This window comes from Grammomys surdaster, unplaced genomic scaffold (assembly GCF_004785775.1).
Source record: "Grammomys surdaster isolate TR1022 unplaced genomic scaffold, NIH_TR_1.0 125849, whole genome shotgun sequence".
Taxonomy (NCBI): Eukaryota; Metazoa; Chordata; class Mammalia; order Rodentia; family Muridae; genus Grammomys; species Grammomys surdaster.
In genome coordinates, this window is record NW_021620675.1 from 2,073,051 (window position 1) to 2,099,916 (window position 26,866).

Genomic DNA, 26,866 nt, shown 5'->3' on the forward strand with positions numbered 1-26,866 from the left:
AGTTCGAGGCCAGCCTGGTCTACACAGTGAGCTCCAGGACAGCCAGGGCTACACAGAGAAACCCTGTCTCGAAAAACCAAAAAAAAAAAAAAAAAAAGCACTAGATAGTTTTTAACAACAAAACATTCATTTTCAAAAGATCAGTAAATTCACCTATTTTTAGCTTTTGAACATCTACTGATGTAACAAATACATTTTGTTTGAAGTTAATCATTTAAAATTCCTTTTATTAGTAGTAGTAAGAGTCACACAACCCCTCTACTCCAGTATTTCTAAACAGAATAGGACATACACAGATTAAATAATCCAGGTTGTGTTTTATGGCTTTCTAGACTCTCAATCAAGAGACTGAGGACTCGGCCTGTGCCTGCCCTAATGATGATCTGACCTTGTTTTTTGGGGATCTCACGTAGCCAAGGCTGGTCTTGAACTACATAGCCAAATAACTTTTTGTTTTTCAAAACAGAGTTTCTCTATGTAGTCCTGGAACTCACTCTATAGACCTGACTGGGCTCAAACTCACAGATATCTTTCTGCCTGCCTCTGCCTCTCTCTGTGCTGGGATTAAAGGTGTGTACCATCACTGCCTTGCTGCCAAGTAACTTAAAAAATAAAGATTTACCTATTTTCATTTTTATGCATAGAAGTATTTTTACTTGTATGTATGTATGCGCATGCAAGCCCAAAGAGGCAAGAAGAGGGCCCTGGATCTGCCCAGAATTGAATGATATATGGTTGTGAGCCACCAGATGAGTGCTGGGAATTGAACCCAGGTCCACTGCAAGTAGCAGCTAGTGCTCTCTAGTCCCTAACTTAGGATTTCTAATATCTTGACTCCACTTCCATAGCACTGAGATTACAAGTTTTATAGCTAGACTTAATAGAATCTGAAAGATTGTAACTCAAAAATCAATAATTATTAACTTTTCCTTTAGAGATTATTGCATCCTTAAGGGTTCACCTATTTCAAGAAGTTTTGATAAACTGCTCTTGAAAAACTCCCTAGCTTTTTAGTTTACTAGTGCCATGGCCATATTTCTGGGCCCAAACACTCATGATTTCACAGCTGGCCTAATCGTTTAGAAGATTCTATCTACCCTCCCTCTTTCTACTTATTACTTACCTACTACCTACCGATCTGTTCTTTTCAATCAACTCTATAGACTCCCAATACTGTGTCTAAAAGATAACTTCTCTTCCTGATATTTCTTGGTTCTCTAGATCAATGGTCCTCAAAGTAGATCCCACTCAGGCAGGTTCAGCAGTGAGTGAATACTGTTAATAAGTACTCACAAAAGACCTAGCAGACAGGCTCAATGAGTAAAGGTGCTTGCTGCTAAGTCTAGTTTCATCACTGGGACTCATAGGTGGAAAGCAAGAGTCTAACCCCAGAAGTTGTCCTTTGAGCTCAACATGTGGAATGTCACAAACACACATAGTTTCTCTCTCTCTCTCACAATCAATCAATCAGTCAATCAATGTAATAAAACCTTAAGCAAGTAATCATTGGGCTATAGAAACAGCTCGGTGGGTAAGTGTGCTCGCTGCTCTTCCAGGAGCCTGATGTCTTCTTTTGGCATCCAAATTCATATGTATATACCCATTTATCTATAATCTATACAGACACACATAATTAAAAATAAAATAGATTATTTTTAAAGTAATTAATTAAATACAACACTTAAAAATAAAGTTATTCATTTTTGAGGTGATTCCGAGCTCAATTTTGTGTGTGTGTGTGCACACACGCGCACGCATGGGATGGTTAAAGGACAACCTCGGTTGTTGGTCTATGCCTTCTACTTTGTCTGAGATAGATTCACTCTTATTGTTCACTGCTCCATACGCCAAGTTAGCTGCGCCATGTGTTTGTGGCTATTCCCTTGTCTCTCTCTTCTGTCTCCCAATAAGGACGCACTAGGACTACAGACTCTTGGGATATATCAACATTCTATGTGGGTTCTGGGGTTAAACACTTTCAATCCTGAGCCATCTCCCCAGCCAAAAACTCACTATTTTCTAAATTTTTAATTATTTATTATCATTGTGACTATATGATGCACATATATAAGTACAGGCACATGAGTATCACATTGTGTGTGTGTGTGTGTGTGTGTGTGTGTGTGTGTGTGTATGTGTGTGTGTAAGGGGAAAACTTACAGGATTTGAGCTTAAGAATACTGATTTATTTACTTATTTCCAATGATTTATATGAGAATAAAAGTCCCTTGCCAAAATAAGAGGTTAATAAGAGGTTAAATGTTCAGTTCAATTTTCCTTTCCTTTCTGTCCCTAGCTGTTTTGAAAACATAATACAAAAAGGGGCCCAAACACCAACACAGCTCCTAAAAAATGAGTTAATTCTTGGGAGTGGTTCTGAAATTAGGATAAACATTTGTTGATCCTGCGTAAGTCCAATGAATCAAGACAGTTTTTATTGTGCATTTGGTGTTTGGGGCCATTGTACTGAAGCAAATACTCCCTTTGCACTTTGTCCTAATGCTTAAGCCTTCTACTTGTGCCTTTTTGGTCTCTCTCCAGAGATATATCATACTCATTCGGTTGAAGGTAATGGGGAGAGTGGTAAGGGGCACAGGCTTATACTTGGAACCCAACATCTTGGCTCCCCAAGTATGTAAGTATGTATGTATGTAAGTATGTATGTATGTATGAATGTATGTATGCATGCATATATGTGTACATCTGTATATATGTATGATCATGCACATTAGATATCAACAGAAGCCAAAAGACAATGTAAGGCTCCCTGGAGTTGGCGTTACAAGAGGTGTGAGCCATCATGTGCATGCTAGAAACCAAATTCAGGTCCTCTGCAGGAGCAACAGCACTCTTACCCATAAAGCCATCTCTCCATCCACATGACATCCTCCTCTCTTTTTTAAAGAGTAACCTACAGCAAGAATTTTTTAAAAGTAAAACCAGTATATGAGTTGAGAATGATTACTCTTTAATAAGTAAAATTAGTGTACTTCATAATCTTCTGGCAGTTATTTAAACAAACTTAAGTTTAGTATCCAGAATAAGAACTCATTTAAATGAATAAACCATTTTCTATAAAAATTCTTCTGTATTTGTACCAATATAATAAAATATACACAAGAAGTCTACCGCTGGTGCTCCTGTAGATACAATACACACACTACTAGAACTTGCATACATGAGAGAAGCATTATGTTAAAATACGCCACTAGCTTCAAGTCAACACTCTTCAGAAGAGGAAAGAAACTAAACAGAGAAGTTCACTCTCACCTAAGTAAAATTTAAACCCACCCTTTAGACTGCTTGACCCCGTAACCTGGACAAGCACTCTAGCACGTTACCTGGCAAACCGCTCTTTGTCATTGCACATCTGTTCTTCATCACATCTGAAAAAAAAGAGCAGGTAAAAGACTAATTTAAACCCTTGTACTTATATCCACTCCACTCTAAATAAAATAAAAGCTAGAAAGAAGTAAAACTATTCAACAGGGAAAAGATAATGGACAAGCATCACAAAGCAACGGATGTGAATAGCATCTGAAAGAACATGAAGAGCTGCTATCTATGATTTCTCAGTTATCACACACAACAAGATGATGTGATGAAAACATGAAATGTCTCACGAATGCCCTAAAGTTGGGAATATATTTGGTGTTTTTGTTTGTTTGGGGGGGTGGTTTTTTGAGATGGGGTCAGCTATGTAGCACTGGCTAGCCTGACACTCACTCTGAATTTGCAGACTCTTTGCCTCTGCCTCCCAAGTGCTAAGACTACAGGTGTTAATCACTATGCCTGGCTCAGTTTGTTTTTAACTGTAGCTTTAAAAAAAAAAACAAACCCATAGAACAGTGTGTGGGTATATTTTTCCTGTGTTCATTCTTCTGTGAAAAACAGGATCATAAATATGGGTATTTGTTTAACTCCTTAAGATCTAAACTGGGTGTGGTAACATGTGCCTGCAGTTCTTTTAGCCTAGATACTTAGGCAGTTGAGGGAAAAGAACATTTGAACCAGGTGTAGGAGGCTGGTCTGAGCAACAGAGCAAGACTCCCCAGGGGGTGGAGGATCGGAAAGAGATAGCCAACGCCTCCAAGGGTCAGGGACCATTGCATAAGAGGGGACAGAAACAATCTGAGTTAAAAGAAAGGCAGACTGTTGTGGAACACTGCCTTCTGAAAGGACACGAACAATGCATTCTTGAATTCACCATAGCTGTGACTGCAAAAACTACATAACATCCTAGCATAGAGGAGGGGAGGAGTTCACAAAGCCACAGACCTCCTTGAGGATCTATAAGCAGTTAGTAGTTGCTGGGAGAGATTTTCTTCAGTGGTGTAGCCCCGAGAAAAGTGTGCATGTTTCTGTAAGTAATTACTCACACATAGTAAGCAACCCTAAATGAGGTCCCACTCCAAAAAAAGTCATGAAAGTAGAAGAGGAACTAGATGGGAAGAGGAAGGGGACTAGTGAGAGAGGATGTCCCAGGGTAAGGGGTGGGGTATACAATGCCTTATATATATGTATGAAAATATAAAATGGTGCACACCTGAACCCTTGCATACAGGATGCAAGTTCAAAGAGGATCACAAGTGTCAGCATGGTCTATATAGCAAGCTTCAGGCCATCAAAACCAAACTTGTGCTTGCAGCCACAGGACAGATATGGAGGCAGAGGACAACTTTTTTTGTTTTTTAAAGATCAATTTATTTATTTTACTTATATGAGTACACTGCAGCTGCCTTCAGACACACCAGAAGAGGACATTGGATCCCATTATAGATGGACACTGTGTGGTTGCTGGGAATTGGACTCAGGACCTCTGGAAGAGCAGTCAGTGTTCTTAACCGCTGAGCCATCTCTCCAGCCCAGAGGACAACTTTCAAGAACAACTCTCTCCTTACAAAATGCGGGTTCCAGGGAGTATCAAGCTTAACAGCATCTTTACCCACTGTGCACCTCAATGGCATTCTATGCTTTACTTATCTGTATCTGTTTTTTGAGAGCAGCTCAGGCTTCATTTGAACTCACAGCGATCCTTTTACATCAACCTTTCAAGTACTAGGATTATATGTATATGCCATCATACCTAGCTCAAAACTAATTAATTTAGGGGTTAGAGAGATGGCTCAATGATTAAGAGCATTTGTTGTTCTTGCAGAGAACCCATGTTTAGTTCTCAGAACCATCTGGCAGCTTACAGTTATCTGTAACTCCAGTTCTAGGAACCAGCCATACACACTGTGCAATATACATATGGAGGCAAAAGGCACATATAAAAAAAAAAATTTAAAAAGTCGTACCAAAAAAAGTTAATATACGAAGTTTTAGTATGAGGAATATAACCTTTTGAGCTTGTGAGGCAAGTGACCCTGAGCTATAACAATGGTTTTATCTTTTAAAGTGGCACCATATTATCTTCCATTGTGACTGCATCATTTATATTACCACAGTGTACAACTGTTCCATAGTTTTTTTTTGTTTTGGTTTGGTTTGGTTTTTGGTTTTTCGAGACAGAGTTTCTCTGTGTAGCCCTGGCTGTCCTGGAACTCAGAAATCCGCCTGTCTCTGCCTCCCAAGTGCTGGGATTAAAGGCATGCGACACCACTGTTCCAATTCCTCCACTTCTCTAGCAATTTTGTTATTGTCTCAGGGTTTGCTTGTATCTTTCTGAGACAGCACCTCACTGTGCAGCCCTGGGTTCCCCCTACCCACGGAAGGCTGGTGAATATCAGCCACTAGACTTAGCTCCTGTTTTGTTCTGGTTTTGATAGTGGTCTCTGGGACAGATATAAAATGTTCTGTCAGTATAGCTTTGACTTGTATATCTCCAAAGGATTAGCAATGTTGACCCTTCATATGCTTCTTGGCTATTTGCATTTTTTTTCTTTGGAGAAATGTCTATCCATGTCTTTTGGCATTTTTCCCCTTTCACTTTTAAACTTGCTTTTACCAACTTTGAAAGTAATCTATGTTTGATGTAAAACAAACAAACAAACAAAAACATTAAACTAAAACAAGACTACTTCTTAACTCTTCTACTGAAAATAAGTTCACCAAGTTCTCAAAGCTCCTGGCTACTGCCTTCTGTGGGATTCCTACTATCCTGACTAGCCTACAAGCAAGGACTTTGTGTTCCCAATAGCTACATTCCTCCCGTTTTGCCTCCACATCTTTGTACTTCCCTTTCCTTTTCTAGGAAGCCTCTCTAGTTGACATTCCATTTCACTTCCTTTTCACCACTTCAGCCTAAAGATGAAATGTGTCCTCCCCAAAGGCCTTGAGATCCTCAGTCCAATATTGGCCCTCAGTTATATAGCAGTAGTCTGAATATCCCTGTCCTAATGAAGTAATCTCATTTGTTTAGGTGATTACTGTTCTCCCAACAAGAGAGGCAGCTCATGAAGAAACAGACCTTAACTCAAAGGAGTCATAAAATGCCTCAATGCTCTAGTCTACTGATTATTCAGATTAGAAAGAATCTGAAAAGCTGGGCAGTGGTGGCGCACGCCTTTAATCCCAGCACTTGGGAGGCAGAGGCCAGGCTGGTCTACAGAGTGAGTTCCAGGACAGCCAGAGCTACAGAGAAACCCTGTCTCAAAAAACCAAACAAAAACAAAAAAAAAAAAAAAAAAGAGGAAAAACAAATACTGTGTTAGGGGTCACATCTTTAGTCCCAGACCTCTGAAAGTTTCAGGCCTGCCAAAGCTACAGAGCCAGACCTATTTACAACAAAACAAAAAACTAGGGTGTGGCAGCTTGAGACAACAAAGAAAAAAAGAGGCTCTCAGTAAGTTTGTGTAAAAAGCCTAGACTACACAATGATTTTCAGGTTGACTCCTGTCAAACAAAATGGAGATGGTGAGACATTTCAACAGATAAAAACATTTGCTGCCAAGCCTGCTGATTCGAGTTCCCAGAACCGACTTGGTGGTAGTGGTGGTAGAGAACCGACTCCTGCAAGTTTTCTCTGGCCTTCATACGTGTGCTGGAATTACAGGTACCTACCACCATACCATACTTGGTTGGGTTTTTTTGTTTTGTTTTGTTTTGTTTTTAATTTTGTATAGACAAGGTCTGGCTATATAATGCAGGGTGACCTCAAACTTGAACCTATCATCTTCCTGATTAAGTGTATCCAGGGTTGAATATCCACTATGCCTGGTTTATACAGTGCTGGGAAGTGAACCCAGAGCTTCATGCATTCTAGACAAACATTGTATTAAATTGTACCAAATTCTACTTAGAATAAATAAACACTTATTTCTATTTGTGTGTGTGTGTTTTGCCATGTTTGGGAGTCTGTGGAAGCCAGAAGAGGGCACTGGACCCTTTGGAGCTGTAGTTATAGGCGATTGTAAGTTGCCTAATGTGGGTTCCAGTATCAAACTCTAGTTCTCTTGAAGAGCAGCAAGCACTTGAGCTTGCTGAGCCATCTCTCCAACTCCCACAACTCTTCATTTTAAGTATTAAACCACTTTTCAAAGGTTATGTCAGAGTTGTAGTTTATTACATATTCTAGATATCGACTAGATATCTAACTGCTAAGATTCATGATTTGCAAGTATTTTTTTTTTCCCAATTCTACATTTTAACTTTTCAGGACAAGTAAAAACAACTATTAGGAATTAAGTTTCACATAACCGGCAATTCAGTGATACAATATTTTACGGTAAACTTTGTCATTCAATAAGAAGGGGGCACACTCTAAAATAATAATAGGGGCTAGAGATAACTCAGTGGTACAGTGCTTCCCCAGCATTCAGTAAATCCTGTGCTTCATTACTAACAGTGCAAAATGGAATAAACATCGTAGCATAGTAAATACATAAGTGATTTTTTATAATCAAGTGCTAATGACTGTACACATATATGCTGCACTTAAATACAACTAGCAACACCACCATGTGAATAATGCTGAACATTATTGTGATATGAATGATGAAATATGAATGGTGAATTCTTTGCATACTCAAATTATAATAGCTATGTCACTAGGTAAAACTCCCATTATAACTGTATGAGACCACAGTCACATAGTGGTCTGTTAGGCACCAAAATGTCACAAAACTTATGACTACTTGATTTTGTGGAAGTAATAACTCAAGGTCAAAATTATTTGACAGTGACAAATAGTCTAGTTATCTCTGTACCATTCAGACATACAACATAGTTCCAGTAACAGTATGTGACTATAATCAAGAATTCTCTGAAGAAGGCATTCTCCATAGAGCTGTGTGAAAAAAAAGCTATCTTAGCGCTGGAGAAATGGTTCAGTTATTAAAAGCAGTTGCTGCCTTTGAAGAGGACCTGGGGTCAGTTCCCAATATTAACACAGCCCCAGACCTTAGTAGGCCCCTAGACCTTAGCACAATTGATTCCTTGATCAGGTTATGAAACTCAGCTTGTATACAGCACTACCTGCCAAAACTAAAACAAAGGCCTAATCCATATAGTTCTGGGAAAGATTCTAAATATATTGACCTTACTTTTTGGCTTCTGCAGCTCTGCTTCTGGCTAATTGTTCTTGTTAACTGAAGTATATCAACAACCCAGAACATGCTTTTGTGTTTAAAAGCTCACCCTGAGAAAGGCTCGGTGATAACACAGGGATCCCAAACACCAGTATAGTTGCCCGCAGGCTAATAGACTTTCTATTGGATCAAATCCATGTCTAGGCATTCTCTGGTGGATACTTCATAACACCAACACTCATATGGTAGTTCACAATCATCTATAACTAACCCTTAGTTCTAGAGGACCCAACACCTTCTTCTGGCCTCTGCCAGGACGATATGCATGTAGGAAGCCAACACACTTTCAGGCTAAATATCCAGGCACAATATCCAGATGAGGAAGGTCCATCTCACTATCTCCCCTGGGCAGGTAGTCCTAGAGACATTCATCCAATGGGAAGGCAAAGGCATGGTGGCAGAATAGCTGAGAGCTCACATTTTGTTCCACCAACAAGAGGCAAAGAACACACTACGGATAGTGTGAATCTTTTTTTTCCCCCCCGAGACAGGGTTTCTCAGTGTAGCCCTGGCTGTCCTGGAACTCACTCTGTAGACCAGGCTGGCAGAAGTGCTGTTACCCACTGAGCCATACAACCAGCCCTCCACCCCAATGATCAGAAGTCTCTAAAAAAAAAAATCAAAAATCTTACCTCAAAAATTTACTGTTCACTTCTCCTTCATCATCAAAATCCAGCCTAGGGAAAGGTAACAAAAGATATTCTAAGTCTATTGATAATATAGAAAGTAAAACATATTAACCAAAGATGCCAACGTACTCACCTAAATAGAAGGAAGAGAAGTGGGCAGAAGCAAAACAAAAGCCTGTCTATAATACATGTTTTCATAGTGTTATAGCATGCAAAAAAGTTAGGCAATAAAAGAGCCATAAGTGCGCCGGGCGGTGGTGGCGCACGCCTTTAATTCCAGCACTTGGGAGGCAGAGGCAGGCGGATTTCTGAGTTCGAGGCCAGCCTGGTCTACAGAGTGAGTTCCAGGACAGCCAGGGCTACACAGAGAAAACCCTGTCTCGAAAAACCAAAAAAAAAAAATAAAAAAATAAAAGAGCCATAGTGCCACATGCTTATATATAACCCCACCATCCAGAGACTGTGATGAGGACTGAGAGTTCAAGGCTACCCTCAGATACATAATGAATTCTAGACTAGCCTTAGCTACATAATTAGAACCTGTTTCAAAAACACAAAATGAAGAAGTGAGGGAACAGCAGCAGCAGCAAAACTGATCCCCCTCCAGCAGGGATTTTCGTACACTAGGCAAGTACTATAACCAGGAAGAGTTACAAGGATAAATAGCCCCCAGGGTCTAAGAATGTAGCTCATTTGAAGAATGCGTGAAACCCTAGTTCAGTCTCCAGTACAGCATAAAACTACATGGTGGCACAAACCTAGTAATCCTGTCACATGGGAAGTGGAAACAGGATGATCAGGAGATCAAGGTCAACCTTGATTATACCACTGAGTTCAAGGTTAGGCTGAGCTACTTGAAACCCTACCTAAAAAACAGAAAGTTCCTGAGATCTATTTTTCTTTTTTTTCTTTTTTTTTTCGTTTTTTGTTTTTGAGACAGGGTTTCTCTGTGTAGCTCTGGCTGTCCTGGAACTCACTCTGTAGACCAGGCTGGCCTCGAACTCAGAAATCCGCCTGCCTCTGCCTCCCAAGTGCTGGGATTAAAGGCGTGCGCCACCACTGCCTGGCTTCTTTTTTTTTCATTCATCCATTTTTAAGTTTAATATTTTTGTGTGCTTTAGTGTGTGTGCATGTAGATACCACACTCATGTCAGAGGACAATTTGGTAGAGTTAGTTTTCTCCTTCTACCTGAATGTGTGGGTTCTGGGGATCAACCAACAGTAACTAGGCTCATAATGAGCTACCGCACAGGCCCTAAAACAGCTGTTCTCACCTGTGGGTCATGACCCCTTTGGGAGTTGCATATCTGATATCCTGCATTGTTATAATTCCTAACAGTAGCAAAATTACAGTTATTAAGTAGAAATAAAATAATTAAAAAGATTGAAAACCACTGCCCTAAAGCAAACTTCTTTTAAAAACTTTTCCCAATCTTTACCATCCAAAGGTGGTGTTTCTATACACTTAAAAAATAGTATTTTTTAGTTAATTTGTTCTTAGTTTTGTTTTAAGATAGAGTATCACTATGGAACTCAGGATGGCCTCAGTCTCCATTCTGACTCAGCTCTAGGACTTAGGCATCACTTACCTTTGTCATATTCTGTCTTGTATATTTACAAATAAACAGAATGACTACCAGAACTTTAGGAACTTTTCCTATCTATCTTTAAAGCCTATTACACACTTCAAATATAAATACATTCAAATCTGGTACTTCAACAAATACTTTTGAAATTAAATGAACTGTGTATTCCAAGTCAAAGAAAGTATTAATAAACTACAAAAAAAAGATTACCAAAATGATTTTGAGAATGCAGACACAGAGAGAGGTTAAGGAAAGGAAACAGTTTTTTGTTTTTTGTTTTTAACAATAGTGAAATCCTTCTTTGCTACAGTCCCTTTACCTTCCAGAAAATTTTGTTTTTTTTTTTTTAATAAATAAATAAATAAATGAAAACAGGCTTATCAATAAAAATACAATAAAACAATTTTAACCTGTATAGAAATTTTTATGTGAGATATATGAAAATGATGTAATTATTAAAAGCCACCACTCTTTGTGAAACACAGGTACTGTGAATGAAGTCAGATGAAAGTAAAGTGATAAGTAATAGGCGTGACCATTTCATCTTTTTCTTTTCGTTTTTTAAGATTTATTTATTTATTTATTTATTTATTTATTTATTTATATGAGTACACTGTAGCTGTCTTCAGACACACCAGAAGAGGGCATCTGATTCTATTACAGATGGTTGTGAGGACCTCCGGAAGAGCAGTCAGTGCTTTTAACCACTGAGCCATCTCTACAGTCCTCATTTTTTTTTCTTTATAGCTATATTTATACTCAAATTATACAAGAAGAATTTAAAAGAAATTTACTTAAAATAGTGAACCTGCATAAGGAATAATTCAGGGACTAGAGTTAGTTAAGTGACAGCAGTGTAGTAAGTAATCAATTAAAGTGTGGTCGGGAATAAACAAGAACCAACAGCAACTAACTCAATCAAGTTGATGGTAGGAGACATGGATGATATACATTCAAACTTACCCTGATCTTCGCTTAACAGCCCTCTGTACAACAGCTCCTCCACCTTGAATCCCAGGTCCAGGGTTTCCAGAAGCAATGGCGGGACCAAGTGGTGGCACATCTGATGTCATTTCTGTCAGAAAAGAATATCATCAATATCCCCAACAATCAACGTCATGATACTGGCTAAAAGAAATACTCACACCAAGGGTCATCAAGAACCCTTGCTGCCAACTCTGATGACCTTAATTCAATACTTAGAACCCACATGGTAGAAAGAGAGAACTGACTCATAAGTTGGCCTATGACCTCCACACATGCACTGAGATCTCACAGCCTTGTTCACAAGTAAATAAATATAACTTAAATAGGAAAGTGGGGTGGGGGGGCTCAAGCCAAGCCTGTGGCAAACATCTGCGATTCCACCACTTGGAAGATTGGAGAGGAAAATCAGGAGTTCAAAGTCAGCAGTAGTGGTGTATGCCTTTAATCCCAGCAGGAGCCAAAAGCAGGCAGATCTCAGAGTTCAAGGCCAGTCTGGTGTACAGATGGAGTTCCAGGACAGCCAGAATTACACAGAGAAACCCTGTCTCAAAAAATACAAAACAAAACAAAGAGTTCAAAAGTCATCTTACTATATATACAAAGTGGATTTGGAGCCACCCCAGGCCACATGAAATTGAATTTTAAAAACTCACAAAAAGCCAAGTATGGCTTTAATTCTAGTACTTGGGGGACAAAGAGAGGCAGATCCCTGAGTTCCAGGTTAGCCTGGTCTTTAGATTGAATTCCAGGACAGCCAGAGGGGCTATACAAAGAAACCCTGTCAGAAAGAAAGAAAGGAAGAAAGAAAGAGAGAGGGAGGGAGGGAGGGAGGGAGGGGGGGGAGGAGAAGAAGAGAGAGAGAGAGAGAGGAGGAGGAAGAAGGGAGGGAGAGAGAGAAAGAAAAAAATGTTTAAGCTATGGCTTAATCATCATGTATTAGAAGAATTACGTATTTAGAAAAGGAAATTTTAAATACAAAGTTTTAATCAAGGTTTTAATTTAAAAAAAAAAATCACTGGTCATACAAAGAATCAGGTAGGTCTCAAGACAACAGTGTGTGGGGGAGAGTCAGCTAATAAATGCCATTATTAAGACAATGCAGATGTTAGAATTATCTAACAAAATTTTTGCAAGTAGGCCTGATAAAAAACTCTTCAGCAAGCAATTAAAAGAACATCTGGAACAAATGTTAAACAGTCCTAGCAAATAAAGACACAGAATATGGGGAAACTGTTCTATTTAAACCTAAAGCTGAAGTCAATATAGTTAAGAGGACTTAGGGGTCACTGGACCCTTCTATCTGTTCCTATGCCAATGTGACCACAATGAGTTTCTTCATTAGTTGTCAATTAATTGGGTGAGGTGACTGACTGAGCCTTGCCAAGGGACACTGAGATATCAAGCTTTTTTCCCTAAAATTGTAGTTACAGGAATTGTTATATATACAAATAAGTCAGATAAAACAGCAAATAAGTGCTGGAGAGATGGCTCAGCGATTAGGAACAATGACTGCTCTTCTAGAGGTCCTGAGTTCAATTTCTAGCAACCACATGGTGGCTTACAACCATCTATAATGGGATCTCATGCCCTCTTCTGGTGTGTCTGAAGAAAACAGGCAGGCGGATTTCTGAGTTCAAGGCCAGCCAGATCTACAGAGTGAGTTCCAGGACAGCCAGGGCTACACAGAGAAGCCCTGTCTAGAAAAACCTTAAAAAGAAAGAGGGAGAGGGAGAGGGGGAGAGAGGGAGAGGGGAAGAGAGGGAGAGGGGAAGAGAGGGAGAGAGGGAGAGGGAGAGAGAGGGAGAGGGAGGGGGGGAGGGGAGGAAGAGGGGGAGAGGGGGAGGAGGAGGGGGAGAGGGAGAGGGAGAGAGGGAGAGGAGAGCAACAGTGTGGCTGGGCCGTGGTGGCGCACGCCTTTAATCCCAGCACTTGGGAGGCAGAGGCAGGCAGATTTCTGAGTTTGAGGCCAGCCTGGTCTACAGGGTGAGTTCCAGGACAGCCAGGGCTGCACAGAGAAACCCTGTCTCAAAAAACAAAACAAAAAAACAAAAAAAAAAGCAACAGTGTACTCATATAAATAAAAATAAATAAATCTTTAAAAGAAACAGCAAATAAAATTTACCTACGCCTACACCTTAAGACATTACAGAGTGAGAATCCACCACCAATAACACAGCAATGCACATATACTAAACAACACTGGGCAAAATGTGTTATAAAATCTGTCACAACTAAAAGAAAAAAAAATTGTATCTGGAGATTTGAACAGCCCTCTCTCTTTTTTTTTTTTAAGATTTATTTATTTATTATATATGAATACACTGTAGCTGTCTTCAGACACACCAGAAGAGGGCATCAGATCTCATTACAGATGGTTGTGAGCCACCATGTAGTTGCTGGGATTTGAACTCAGGACCTCTGGAAGTGCAGTCAGTGCTCTTAACCACTGAGCCATCTCTCCCGCCCTGAACAGCCCTCTCTTAAAAACTGAAAGAACAGTTAGAAAATCTGTTAAAGGGTTGGAGAGATGGCTCAGCAATTAAGAGCACGACTGCTCTTCTAGAGGTCCTGAGTTCAATTCCCAACAACCACATGGTGGCTTACAACCATCTGTAATGGAATCTGATGTCCGTTTCTGGTGTATCTGAAGTCAGTGACAGTATACTCATATACATAAAATAAATAAATCTTTTAAAAAAGGAATTAACAGGTTTATTTAAAAAAAGAAAAAGAAAATCTGTTTTAAAAAATGGAAGAAAACATTACTAGAATAGTTTAATACCTAAAGAAAGATCCCACCCAAAACAAAGACATTCTTTTCAAGTGTCCCTGAAACATGCTAAGACACAGACAAAATGAGGATTCATAAAACAAACTTTAAAAAGTCTAGAGCCAGGCAGGGTGGCACACACCTTTAACCCCAGCACTAAGGAGACAGAGTTCAACTCTCCTCGTCTACAAAGCAAGTTCCAGGACGGTCAATACAACTACAACAACCAAAAGGGAAAAAAAAGAGAGAAAGACAGAAAAGGATAGGAAAATCTCTACAAACAGGAAAAACAAAACCTACAGTTAATGAGTCAAAGTCTCAAAAGAAAACTGTCACAAACTTAACTAAATGCAGGTGAAGCACAAGTACTGCTCTTGCAGAGTTCTTCAAGGCATCATGTTGGGCTGCTCATAAACACAGGTAACTCTTGCTCTAGAGGATCCTACATCCTTGCCTGGTCTCTAAGGGCACTGCGCTCCAAGCACATACACAGATATGCACAAATACATAAAACAAAAATATACTATAGAGATGACATAGTGGCTCAGAGAGTCAAAGTACCAGCCATGCAAATCTGATGAATGTTCCACCCTAGAACCCACAGTAGGAGAAAACTGACTCACAATAGCTTGTACATGCCAGCACATCACACACACACACACACACACACACACACACACACACGCACACACGCACACACGCACACACGCACACACGCACACACGCACGCACGCACGGGGGGGGGGGGGAGAGAGAGAGAGAGAGAGGATAACAAAAATGTAAATACAATATAGCAAAATTTACAGGAAACAATTAAACTCTACTTGGTAAAGCAGTTTACAACACCTGGTACTCACCACTTCCACACTTGCATATACATGCACATACACACACATACAAACACACTCATAGGAGGATTCAGAAGAGCTTTGACAGCTCTCTTTAGCCTGGCCATATGGGTAACAGCTTTGTCAATTTCCCATGAGTCTGTGGCCTTGGAGACCTCAATATGGCCATGTGCATGTCAACAATGCACATTTACTCAGGACTTCCTCTGTTCCCTACACTTGGAAGCTCAATCTGTAACTCCAGCACCAGGGGACCCAGACCTCTCTGACCTCCAAGGGTACCTGTACTCATATATACATATATACAATTAAAAATAAAAATAAGTCTTTAAAAAACAAAATTACTAGGTTTGGTGATGAATACCTTTAATATCCACACATGGTAGGCAGAAGCAGGTTAATTTAAGTTCTAGACCAGCCTGGTCCATATAGCAAGATCCAGGCTAGCCAGAGCCTACATAGTAAGACCCGGTCTCAAAAAGACACACCAAAGTTGATATAATTATTTACCTACACATATATACATATATGTGTCTACATATTTGAACTTAAGGTTTACTGATATCAACCCACATGGAAAAAAATGGAAAATACTAACCCCCCTTCACAGAAAATGATAAAACTAAATACATATGAAAAGAGCAGTGAACTGAAGAAATCTTCTGATAGAATTTACTTGCATTGTCAGTAGTATAGGTCTGTAATTCCAGCCCTGAGGAGACAGGTAGGAGAATCACAGGAAGTTCACATGAAAATTTAGGACAACTAAGCTACACTTGGTCTCAAAGGAAAAAACAAACAAACAAAAAACAGGTGTAGGCCACCACCGTATCCAGATTAGAAACCCTCTGGTGGTTGGAGGGATGTGGGGTTTGCAATGTACTGGGGATTAGATTTAGGATCTTGTGCCTGACACACAAGGGTTCTTCTAACTAAGCTGCATCCCTGACCCATTTTTAATATTATTATTTTTTAAGACAGGACCTCACCCCAGTTCTGGCTGACCGAACCCATGTAGCTAGGTATTTGCCTGGCATACATGAAGCTCCAATCTTGAGCTCAACCCTGAAGTGGTGGCACCTAACTATAATCCCACCACTACAAAGGTATAGGCAGTAGTGTCTGGAAGTTCAAGGCCTACCTTAGGATAGTAAGATTAGGGTCAGCATAGCATTTGAGAGCCTGTCACAAGAAAAACTTACTTGGTCATCCAACAACAGTAAAAATGAAAAGGAAAGTTTTAAAATTAAAACATAATTTTGTTTTTGAAGTCACGGTTTCTCTATGTAATAGCCCTGGCTGTCCTGGACTTGATTTGTAGACCAGGCTGGCCTAAAACTCACAGAGATCCGCCTGCCTTTGCTTCCCAAGTGCTGGGATTAATGGTGTGTGCCACCATCCCTGGAAGGAAGATGTAAAAGTTTTAAAAATTATAATTTTGGGAGAAAGTAAATAGAAGAGACTTTATGATAGGAGAATAAGAACAAGCCGGGCAGTGGTGGCGCACGCCTTTAATCCCAGCACTTGGGAGGCAGAGGCAGGCAGATTTCTGAGTTCAAGGCCAGCCTATAGAATGAGTTCCAGGACAGCCAGAACTACACAGAGATACCCTGTCTCAAAAAACTAGAGAGAGAGAGAGAGAGAGAGAGAGAGAGAGAGAGAGAGAGAGAGAGAGAGAGAGAGAGAGAGAAAGAAACTGAGAGAATATGAATAAGAACTACAGAGATATCTCCAGACTTAAAAGAACTGACTGTTCTTGCAGAGACCCAGGTTCAAATCCCAGTACCAACATGGTGGCTCACAAGCATCTATAACTCCAGTTCCAGGAGACTTAAAGTCCTCCTCTTTTGACCTCTGCAGGCTTCTAAACCCATGTGGTATACAAACATACACTCAGGTACACATATACACATAAAGCAAATAAATATTTTAAAAATAAAAAAAATGAAAGAGTTATCATTCTTTGTTTTTATTTGTTTCTGTTTTGAGACAGGGTCTCACTGTATAGTTTTGTCTGGCCTCAGAATTCACAGATCTTTGCCGGCACAGAAGCCCCTCTTCAGTGTTGTTTTATTTACAATGTACTCACTCCAACATCTACCTACTGAAGTCATCATGGACAAATAGGACAGCATTCCTAAAAATAGATAGATTTAGCAAGGCATAGTAGGTCAGGCCTATAAACCTAGTACTGGGAAAGCTGAGGCAGTCTCATGTAGCCCAGAAGTTGGCCTTGAACTCACTACCCAGCTGAGGTTCTCATATCCATCTCTTAAATACTCAGGAGAGATAGAGAGCTTAAGTCTAGCCTGAACCACATACCCAGACTCTGTCAAAACAGCAAATCAAGCAATTCAACCAGGTTATACAAGCAGGGCCTACCACCTGAGGGTGGGGGAATTGGTTCAAACTCAGCTGAGTTCAAAGGGGTGTAAAAGCATTCTTTTATTATTACAATATTTGAATGAAATCAGTTCTATAGCTGATAAAACACTAGATACATAATGGAAACATTTTTTCAAGATGGTTTATAAAATTGTAACATCAGAGAACTGTTCTGTTTTTTATTTTAAATGAATGACTTTATGTGTTTGTTTTGTCTATGTATATATATGCAACACATGCATGCTTAGTGCCCACAGAGGGCAGAAGGCAGCAATAGAGCTACTGGAACTATAGCTGTAAACAGCACCATGTATGTGTTGGGAACCAAACCTGATTCCTCTCCAAGAGCAGCCAGTGCTTGCTTCTTAATGGCATAGCCACTCTCCAGACCCACTTTTTGTATTCTGATGCATGGCCACCATTCTCAACATAAGTCTTTACTTTTTAACTTCTAGGAAAATAGAAGATTTAAAAAATTGGTACCACAAGTCTACTGCATAGTACAACAACTGAAGTTTCTTTCCAAAAATGTTACCCACTGAGTATGTAGCTCAGTTGGTGGAATGTTTGCCAAGCATGTACCAGCCCTGGGGTCCATCCACCCATGGCACACTGTAAGACAGGCATGGCTGTGACTATAAGATCATGAACAGTTGGATCTGAAATTTAACATCAGGAATGAGGAGATGGCTCAGGCATTAAGAGCACTGACTGCTCTTCTAGAGATCCTAAGTTCAATTCCCAGGAACCACATGGTGGCTTACAATCATCTGTAATGGGATCTGATGCCCTCTTCTGGTGTGTCTGAAGACAGCTACAGTGTATGCACATACATAAAATAATTAAAAAAAAAAATTCAAGGTCATCCTCAGTGACATAGTGGGTTCCAACCTAGGCTAGTCTAAATGAGACTTGCCTCAGAAACAAAGTGTATTGTATTTTAACTGCGGAGTTAGTAAGATGGTTCATTTCTTTTAAGAAGAAAAAAAAAGAAAGATAAATAGATTTGGGGGGCTGGAGAGATGGCTCAGTGGTTAAGACAGCTTGCTGTTCCTGTATAGCACATGAGCTCAGTTCTGAAAACCCACATTAGATGGCTCACAACCTCCTGTAATTGCAGCTACAAGAGAATCAATGCCTTCTTCTGGCCTCCAAGGGCACCTGCACTCACATGAACAAACCTACACATAGTAATTATGGTCTTTTGAATGAGAATGGTCCCCACAGGTTCCTATATTTGAATTCTTGGTCCACAGTTGGTGTTATTGTCTTGGGAAGAATTAGGAGGTATAGCTTTGTTGGAAGTAGCCTGCTGCCATGCTTCCAGCCACAATGATCATGGACTTACCTCTGGAAAATTCAAGTCTAATAAATTGATGCTTCTCTAAGTTGCCGTGGTCATGGTGTCTTTTCATGACCACAGAAAAGTAACTACAACACCAATGTGCATAATTTAATTAAAATCTTTTTTTTTTAAAGTAAGGCTGGAGATATGACCAGCAATTAAGAACATTGGCTAATTAATAATAAGGGGCTTGGTAGCCCCTCAATCAATAAATAAAGACTTGCCAATCAAGCAATAAGGTCCTGAGTTAATCTCCAGAACCCACATAAAAAGACAGGGCATCGAGGCCAGCCTGGTCTACAGAGTGATTTCCAGGACAGCCAGGGCTAAACAGAGAAATCCTATCTCGAAAAACCAAAAAAAAAAAAAAAAAAAAAAAGACAAGGCATGTTAACATTTACTTGCATTTCCAGCACAGTAAAGCTGAAACCCAGATCCTTGGGCCCACTGACCAGAAGCTTATCCTCCTCAGCACACTCCAGGCCAGTAACAGATCCTGTCTCAAAAAACTGAGGTGGGTATGGAATGAAGAGATGATTCAGTGGTTAAGAGCACTTGCTACACAATCTTGAGACCTGAGTTTGGATCCCAGAACCCACAGAAGAAGTCTGGCATAATCCTGCATCCACTAGAAATCCCTGCACTCTGAGGGTCTAAGACAGGAAGGCTGCTAGGGCTTGCTGACTGTCAGCCTAGCAAAACACATAAGCCTCAGGTTCAGGGAGAGACCTGGCTTCAAAGAAATGGGGTAGAGTGACACAGTAAGATGTCCACATTTAAGAAGAAATCTTGCCTCAAAGGAATAAGGCAGAAAGTTACAGAGGTGGACATCTAACGTCTTCTGGCCTGTGCACAAGTACACTTTGAACATAGTACATGTCTCATTGTATATCCCTCCAGTCACAAATCTAATTTTCAAAAATTCAACAGTCTAAAACATATCCTGTTTGACACAAAAGGGTAAGGGGTGGGGAGCAACAACAAAAAGTACTTTATGACTTAATTATCATCTATGTACTGAACATGGGATCAATAAATTAGAAGAGATGGAAGAATTCTCTATATGGAAAAAAGAAATCTTGAGCTAGGAAAAGGAAAGGATGGAAAGACAGATGATAAAGAGCGCAGAGGGTCAATCTCAGTGAGTGTGTAATTCTAGGCTCATACCTATAACCCAGTGCATCAAAGGCTGAGGCAAAGATGGCTACATAGGGATGTCAGCTACAGCAGAAACCGCTGGGATCGACGCCGTCACTAACAGCAGACTAAAATTTAAGAAGACTCTTAAATTCGCAAAGGTTTGTTAAGCACATACTCCTCATCTTTTTAGTTTTTTGTTTGGTTTGGTTTGGCTTTTGGTTTTGAAACAAGGTCTCACTATGTAGCATGGAACTGACTTTGTAGACCAGGAGAGCCATGAATTAAGATATCCCCCTGCCTCTGCAAAGATTAAAGGCGTTCCAGCCTGGTCTCCCTCTGCTCGATAAGTGCCTATGATGACTTTGCTCCAGGAACCGTGCAGGTTACACAAGGGATTAAACATAACATACCCTTGTACTACAAAAGCATTTTTAGTGAGATTTCTAGAAAACTGCAGTTCTACAGTTGGGAAAGGTGAAAGGACTGAAGCAAATGTTATATCTTCAGCCAAACTGTGAAGGGACTCCTTTTCCTTCCCACGTGCTCATGTGTCTTTCTATCCTGCATCAGGAAGAGGCCATCTACAAAAACCAAACAAAATGCAACCTCAAAATTGAAAAAAGCAATCAAATAACAATAAGTAAAATCAACTAATTCTACTGGTGATGACTCACACCTTCAATCCAGCACTCAGGAGGCAGAAGCAGGCAGATTTTGAGTTTGAGGCCAGCCTGGTCTACAGATAGTTCCAGGACAGCCAAGAATACACAAAGAAACCCTGCCTTGAAAAGCCAAAGTCAAAACAATCAACTGTTTCATTAAAAAGGATTCTTAAATCTTATTTTTAAAAAAGTTTTGGTAGTTTTTTATACAATGGCACATGCCTGTAATTCTAGCACTTGAATATAGAAGCAAGAAGACCACTGCAAGTTCAAGGCCAGCCTGATCTTCATAGAACACTGCAGGCCAGCCTCTCGAAAACCCCCACTCAGAAAAAAAGTAGAAAAAATTACTATTTCCTGCTTAGAGATGTAAGCTAATATTGATAAGGAAATGAATATCTGGTCAAGAGACAGGCATTCTGGTAACTTGTTTAAAATCAGAAAAAATAGAGCAGCTTCATCCCTCCCCCAAGGCTAGAAAAGCTTCTGCCTTACTAAAATTTGTTTATCTATGGCCCTTAACAAGAGAAGCACTTTGCAATCTGAAGAGTTATATAAGGATTTTGCAACATGTGATCAGTTTGAAATCTTGTTTACTCTAATCAGACATGGGCTATTTTACTACAAGGTCTGATTTTCCCTAACATTTTCAGTTGTATACTTTTATTCTATAATTCATCAAATATTCCCATAGTTTCTTGACAATTTACTTCATCTTCATGTAAAAAAATAACTTAAGATTAAAAAAACTGATATTCAGGGGCTGAAAGGAAGGTTCAGATGTTGTAAGTGTATGTTACACTTATAGAACCTAATGTCAGTTCCTAGCATCCACATCATGGGACTTACAGCTGCCTGAAACTCTAGCTCCAGGGGATCCAACACCCTATTCCGGACTCCTCCCATACCTGCACTCAGAGGTAGGTAAACATTCTTAAAATTTTAAAACTTAAAAAACAATTTTTAAAAAGCTGATACTGGCATATGATCTCTATGAATTTGAACCCAACCTAGCCTATGTAGTAAGTTCTAGGGCTATGTAGATCTTTCTCTCTCAAATAAAAAAGCTGTTTCCAGAAATAATGGAAAAACTGTACATTTCACAGTGATTTAGCTAGAGTGTGTGTGTGTGTGTGTGTATGTGTACCCTGTTATTGTAATACAATATTGTATAAGACATTAACAAGATAAAACTTAAAATTTCAATGTGAAACAGCAGAGACCAACACTACACACACAACCCTCCCTCCAAACTCTTGTTTTCTAAAGGCTATGATGACACAGACTTCTGGGAAATGATGGATTTACTTTGTTGGAGAATGGCAAAGTAAATCAGGCCGACTAAAATGAAATACTTCCTAAGATGTAACTGTAATACAGTAGAGAGAGGACTGAACAGCCAGGTGTGATAGGTCATGCCTAGTATTTCCAGTAGTTGGAAAACTGAGACAGGAGACTGCAGTTCAAAGTCAACCTGGGGCTAGCGTAAGACCCTGACTCAAAATAAGATAAAAGAGAGACAGAGACAGACAAACAAGCAAGAGGACGTCCACAGACAAATGGCCCGGGACAGGAGTTGCTCCACCTCGACCCAACAAGATTTAAACCTGGGTTCTGGACTAAAGACCTGTCCTGAACTATAACCATTACCCAAACTTCTGTCTTCTGCAGCAAGACGCTAATAACTATGCTAAAACATGTAAACCCTAAGTTTCAAATGTAGCCCGAGGGGGATGGGGGGAGAGTTACAAGCTACAAGAATCTGAGCAGATTCTCAAAGAAATAAGTTTTCTATTTAAATCTAAACCTTTCCAACTGCAGAATCAAGAACTTGCAAAACATCAACGTGGCCCCTTCTACAGCTCAGATTACTCTCGCAGTTAAACCAAGTCAGTTTGCCCAGTTATTTACTAGGTATCAGGGGACATCAGCTGACAGAGGGTTAAAAGACCACACCACTCCCTAGCAGAGTGGAGGCGCCCAGCCAAGCACCGCCACTACTCCAAAAGTTGAGGCACAGAACGCCCAGACACCCGTCACCCTCCTAGCTCCTCCGGGCAAGGCGCCTCCTCGACACCCCTCCCCCAACCCCCGAACGCCACGGCCCTACAGCTCTGCTCTGGCTCTCCGCACTTGTCAGTCCTTTCTGTCTCTTTACCTGGGTTAGCTGCAGTTGCCGCCATGGTCGAGATGGCACCGTCGCTGCGCCACCCTCAGTGGGAGGGGCAGCCGCCACCGAGCTGGGGGAGGGGAGGGAAGAGCCACTCCACAGAATCGGCACCTTACCGCCGCCACCGCTACCACGGAATCCAAGATGGCGGATGCCCGACCCCCCCCCCCATCCTGGGGAGAAGACACGCCCCACACCATGGGCGCGGTCAGCCTCTAGCCAGCCTCCTTAGGAAAACTGACCAATAGAAACAGTAAGTCGCCATAGAGGCTGGGCTAGTGACTAGGCCAGTGAGTTCAATATCCCGAGTTGTGCTAAGAAGCCAGAGCTAGGAAGCCAACCAGCTGTTTCCCTAATCCGGCCTTCTTGGCGTCAGAGATTCATAACCAAATTGACGTCAGTGAAACGCAATGAAACCGAGCATTTTACTAGAAAGTTTCCTTTCCTAGTGGGCTCATCAGTATATGCTTCCTACAGGTGATTTGCTATACAAATCCTCTTTATCTTTTTATGTGCTATACAAATACTCTGTATGTTCTAACATGTCCCGACTTCACATAGTGATCACTAATCCATTCTAGATTGTTTTTCTTTATGAACTTTTGTTATTAGTAAAAGTCCGATAACTAATTCTTTGTTTTGTTTTGTTTGTTTTTTGTATTTTTGGTTTGTTTGTTTCGAGACAGGGTTTCTCTGTGTAGCCCTAGCTGTCCTGGAACTCACTCTGTAGACCAGGCTGGCCTCGAACTCAGAAATCCACCTGTCTCTCTCTGCCTCTCAAGTGCTGGGATTAAAGGCGTGCGCCGCCGCCACCACCACCCGGTGCATCCCAGTGCTCAGGAGGCAGAGGCTGGCCAATTTCTCTGAGTTCAAAACCAGCCTGGTCTACATAGTGAGTTCTAGGACAGCAGGAGCTATATAGAAAGATACTATCTCAAAAACAAGAAAGTCAAAGACATGAACAAAGGGCACCTTGCAAATTAATCCAGTAGTGAGAAGCAAAGTAAATGAAATTTTAACATTCAAACCTACTACATTCATTCCCATGTAGATGTGGATTGGAGGGGGAGGGGGGTAATTTTGTCCTTCAAAACAAGGACTCATGAACTCAGATGATTCACTATGTAGATGAAAATGGCCTTGAATTCCTGAGTCTAACGCCTCTCCTGTCAATGTTAGAACTATAAACATATGGCACTACTCTTTGGCTTGTTATCAGTCTGATTCACCAAATATTTAAAAATCAGCCACAAAGACGACTCCACTAGTAAGCTATACACAGCTACACCTAACTTCCCAAGATCCAATACTCTGAACTTACACAAGAGAGGACTCCTGCAAATCTTCAACTTTCCTCACACCATAGCATGTGCACTCACACATACACAAAAGTTTTAAAACAGCCAGGCAGTGGTGGCGCTCGACTTTAATCCCAGCACTTGGGAGGCAGAGGCAGGTGGATTTCTGAGTTCGAGGCCAGCCTGGTCTACAGAGTGAGTTCCAGGACAGAGAAACCCTGTCTCAAAAAAAAAAATTTTTATAAAAAAAACATTTGAAGTAGAACTGAGACAAGATGGCTCAAGAGCTAAAGGCACTTGAAGTTGGAGCCTCCAAAAGTCACATAAAGGTTCAAGGAGAGAACTCAACAGCTATCCTTGAGCCTCCACATACGTCACATGCGCAATCACCCACGCACACACGCACACATACTCAAATCATCTACTAACAGGAGGTACAGTGAGAGGCTAGATGACATAATGGCTTCTTATCTGGTTGTTTGTTGGTTGCTTTAGGTTGTTTGGTTGAATGGGTGGTTTGTTTAGACGTTTTCTTGGGGTTTTGGATAGTTTTATTTTTAATTATATGAACCTGTGTCTGTATTTAAGTTGTGCAGGAAGACGATTAGGCTGACAAGTCAGATCCTATCAACCTGGAGTTACAAGCAGTTGTGAACCATTCCACAGGAGTATTGGAAACTTAACTCAGGTCATTTAGAGGAGCAGCAAATCCTCGTAACCACTGAGCCATCTCTTTAGCTCATTTGTTTGTTGACACAGAAACTCAGTATGTAAGGCTGAACTCTGGAGAACCTCAGAACAGGGATTATTGCCAATTGGGACCATAGGCAACTAACAATTGATAGCCTTATGAAATAGGATTTCACACTGTCACTCAGGATACCCTGGCCTAGCCATGTAGGCCAGGGTATCTTCAAACTTGAATTGGTCCTTGTACCATAGTTTTTTAATACATAATTATAGGTGTAAGTCAACATGCCTATTACATACAAAAAAAAATTTAACCACGACTTTATTTTACTTTGGTTTTTCGACACATGATTTCCTTATGTTAACAGTCCTAGATGTTCTAGAACTTAATTTGTAGACCAGCCTGTCATCCAACTCACAGAGATACATTGGCTTCTACCTCCCAAGTACTGGGATTAAAAGCATGCAACACCACTAGACTATAATTTCTTATAATAGTCAAGTGTGCTATTTAGATGTCATGTTTTGTTTTGTTTTTATAAATTTGACACAAACTATGATCATCTGAAAGGAGGAAATGTCATTAAGACATGGCCTCCAACCTGGCATTGTGGTGCACACCTTTAATACCAGCAATTGGGAGGGCGAAGCAGGTGGATCTCTATCCGTTTCAGGCCAGCTTGGTCTATGTACCAAGTTTCAGGCCACTCATTACAAGACCCTGTCACCATCAAACAAAAAATTCCATTACACTGGCGTAGACAAGTCTGTATGATAGTGTCTTGATTAACGATTAACATGGAATGGTCCAACATATGGTTCAGGGGGCACCATAAGCAGGTAGTCCAACACTGTATAGAAAAAGCAGGCTGAGCAAGCCACTAACAGACTATCAGAAAGCTGCGTTCCCCAATGTTCTGTTTCACTTCCTAACTAAATTCCTACCACAGTAGTGGACTGTTTAATGCCAGCACCTGAGAGGTCAAGGCAGGTGGAAGTAAGAATTTCAAGCTAGCCTGATCTACATAGCATGTATCAGGCTACTCAGAGTTATGAGACCCTGTCACAATAATAATAATAAAAAAAAACCCTGTAAGGTGAAATAAATAAAATCAAAAACAACCAACCTGAATGCCTATGGTGGCACACCTTTAATCCCAACACTCACTCAGAAGGCAGATGCAGGCCATCTCTTTGAGATGGTCTACAGAGCAAGTTCAAAGACAGCCAGAGCTACACAGAAACCCTGTCTCAAGAAACAAAAAATCCAACCTGAAAAAAAAAAAAAAAAAACCCAAATGTGGATTTTCCTATCGTATTCCTATGCTACGGATTAATCTCCACTTTGTTTCTTCCAATTGTACTCCCTAACCTATATTAATCTTCCAATTTCCATGAGTATTTTTGTGCTTAAAGAGCCAGGTGTGGTGGCCCATATCTCTAACTCTGGCACTAGAAAGGCACAGAGGGAGGTTTGTGACTTTGAGACCAATCTAAGATACAGGAAGACATTGATGGAAGCATAAGACATGTTGTCTTAAAAAAAAAAAAAAAGTGAAAACAGTGAAATTCTGACCACAGTATGAGATGGGCCCCCTATTCCCCTACAGTCTACAATCCCTGTTCAGGTACCTGAGCTTGTTCTTGACGTTAGGGGTCTCAGCTACAATGCCAGCATAAAGCCAGACCTGATTTCCATCTTTGTATTTGGCCACCACTCGACTGCCCACAAACAGCTTGTCAGCGGGAGGGTGGTAATCATAGGCAATATGGTTCCAAGACAGCAGACTCTTTCCTTTGTTGTCAAATTTCACCTTGTATTTCT

General features: G+C 40.5%; 1 protein-coding gene across 6 annotated transcripts in view; it reads right to left on the reverse strand.

Annotated features, from left to right (window-relative positions):
• Window positions 1-26,846, reverse strand: part of Arnt (aryl hydrocarbon receptor nuclear translocator) — a 62,307-nt gene extending 35,461 nt beyond the window's left edge. For 4 of the 6 annotated variants that reach the window (XM_028789645.1, XM_028789643.1, XM_028789641.1 and 1 more), the window contains exons 1-4: window positions 23,042-23,178; window positions 11,710-11,821; window positions 9,164-9,208; window positions 3,342-3,386 (exon numbers count right to left, since the gene is read on the reverse strand). In XM_028789645.1, coding sequence (XP_028645478.1) covers window positions 3,342-3,386; window positions 9,164-9,208; window positions 11,710-11,821; window positions 23,042-23,066 — 227 coding nt within the window. In that variant the 5' untranslated portion in view covers window positions 23,067-23,178. Of the gene's footprint in view, window positions 1-3,341; window positions 3,387-9,163; window positions 9,240-11,709; window positions 11,822-23,041; window positions 23,179-26,673 lie in introns of those variants that run through there. The other 2 variants (XM_028789642.1, XM_028789644.1) reach the window with 2 other exon arrangements.
• Window positions 26,847-26,866: the final 20 nt, after the last annotated feature.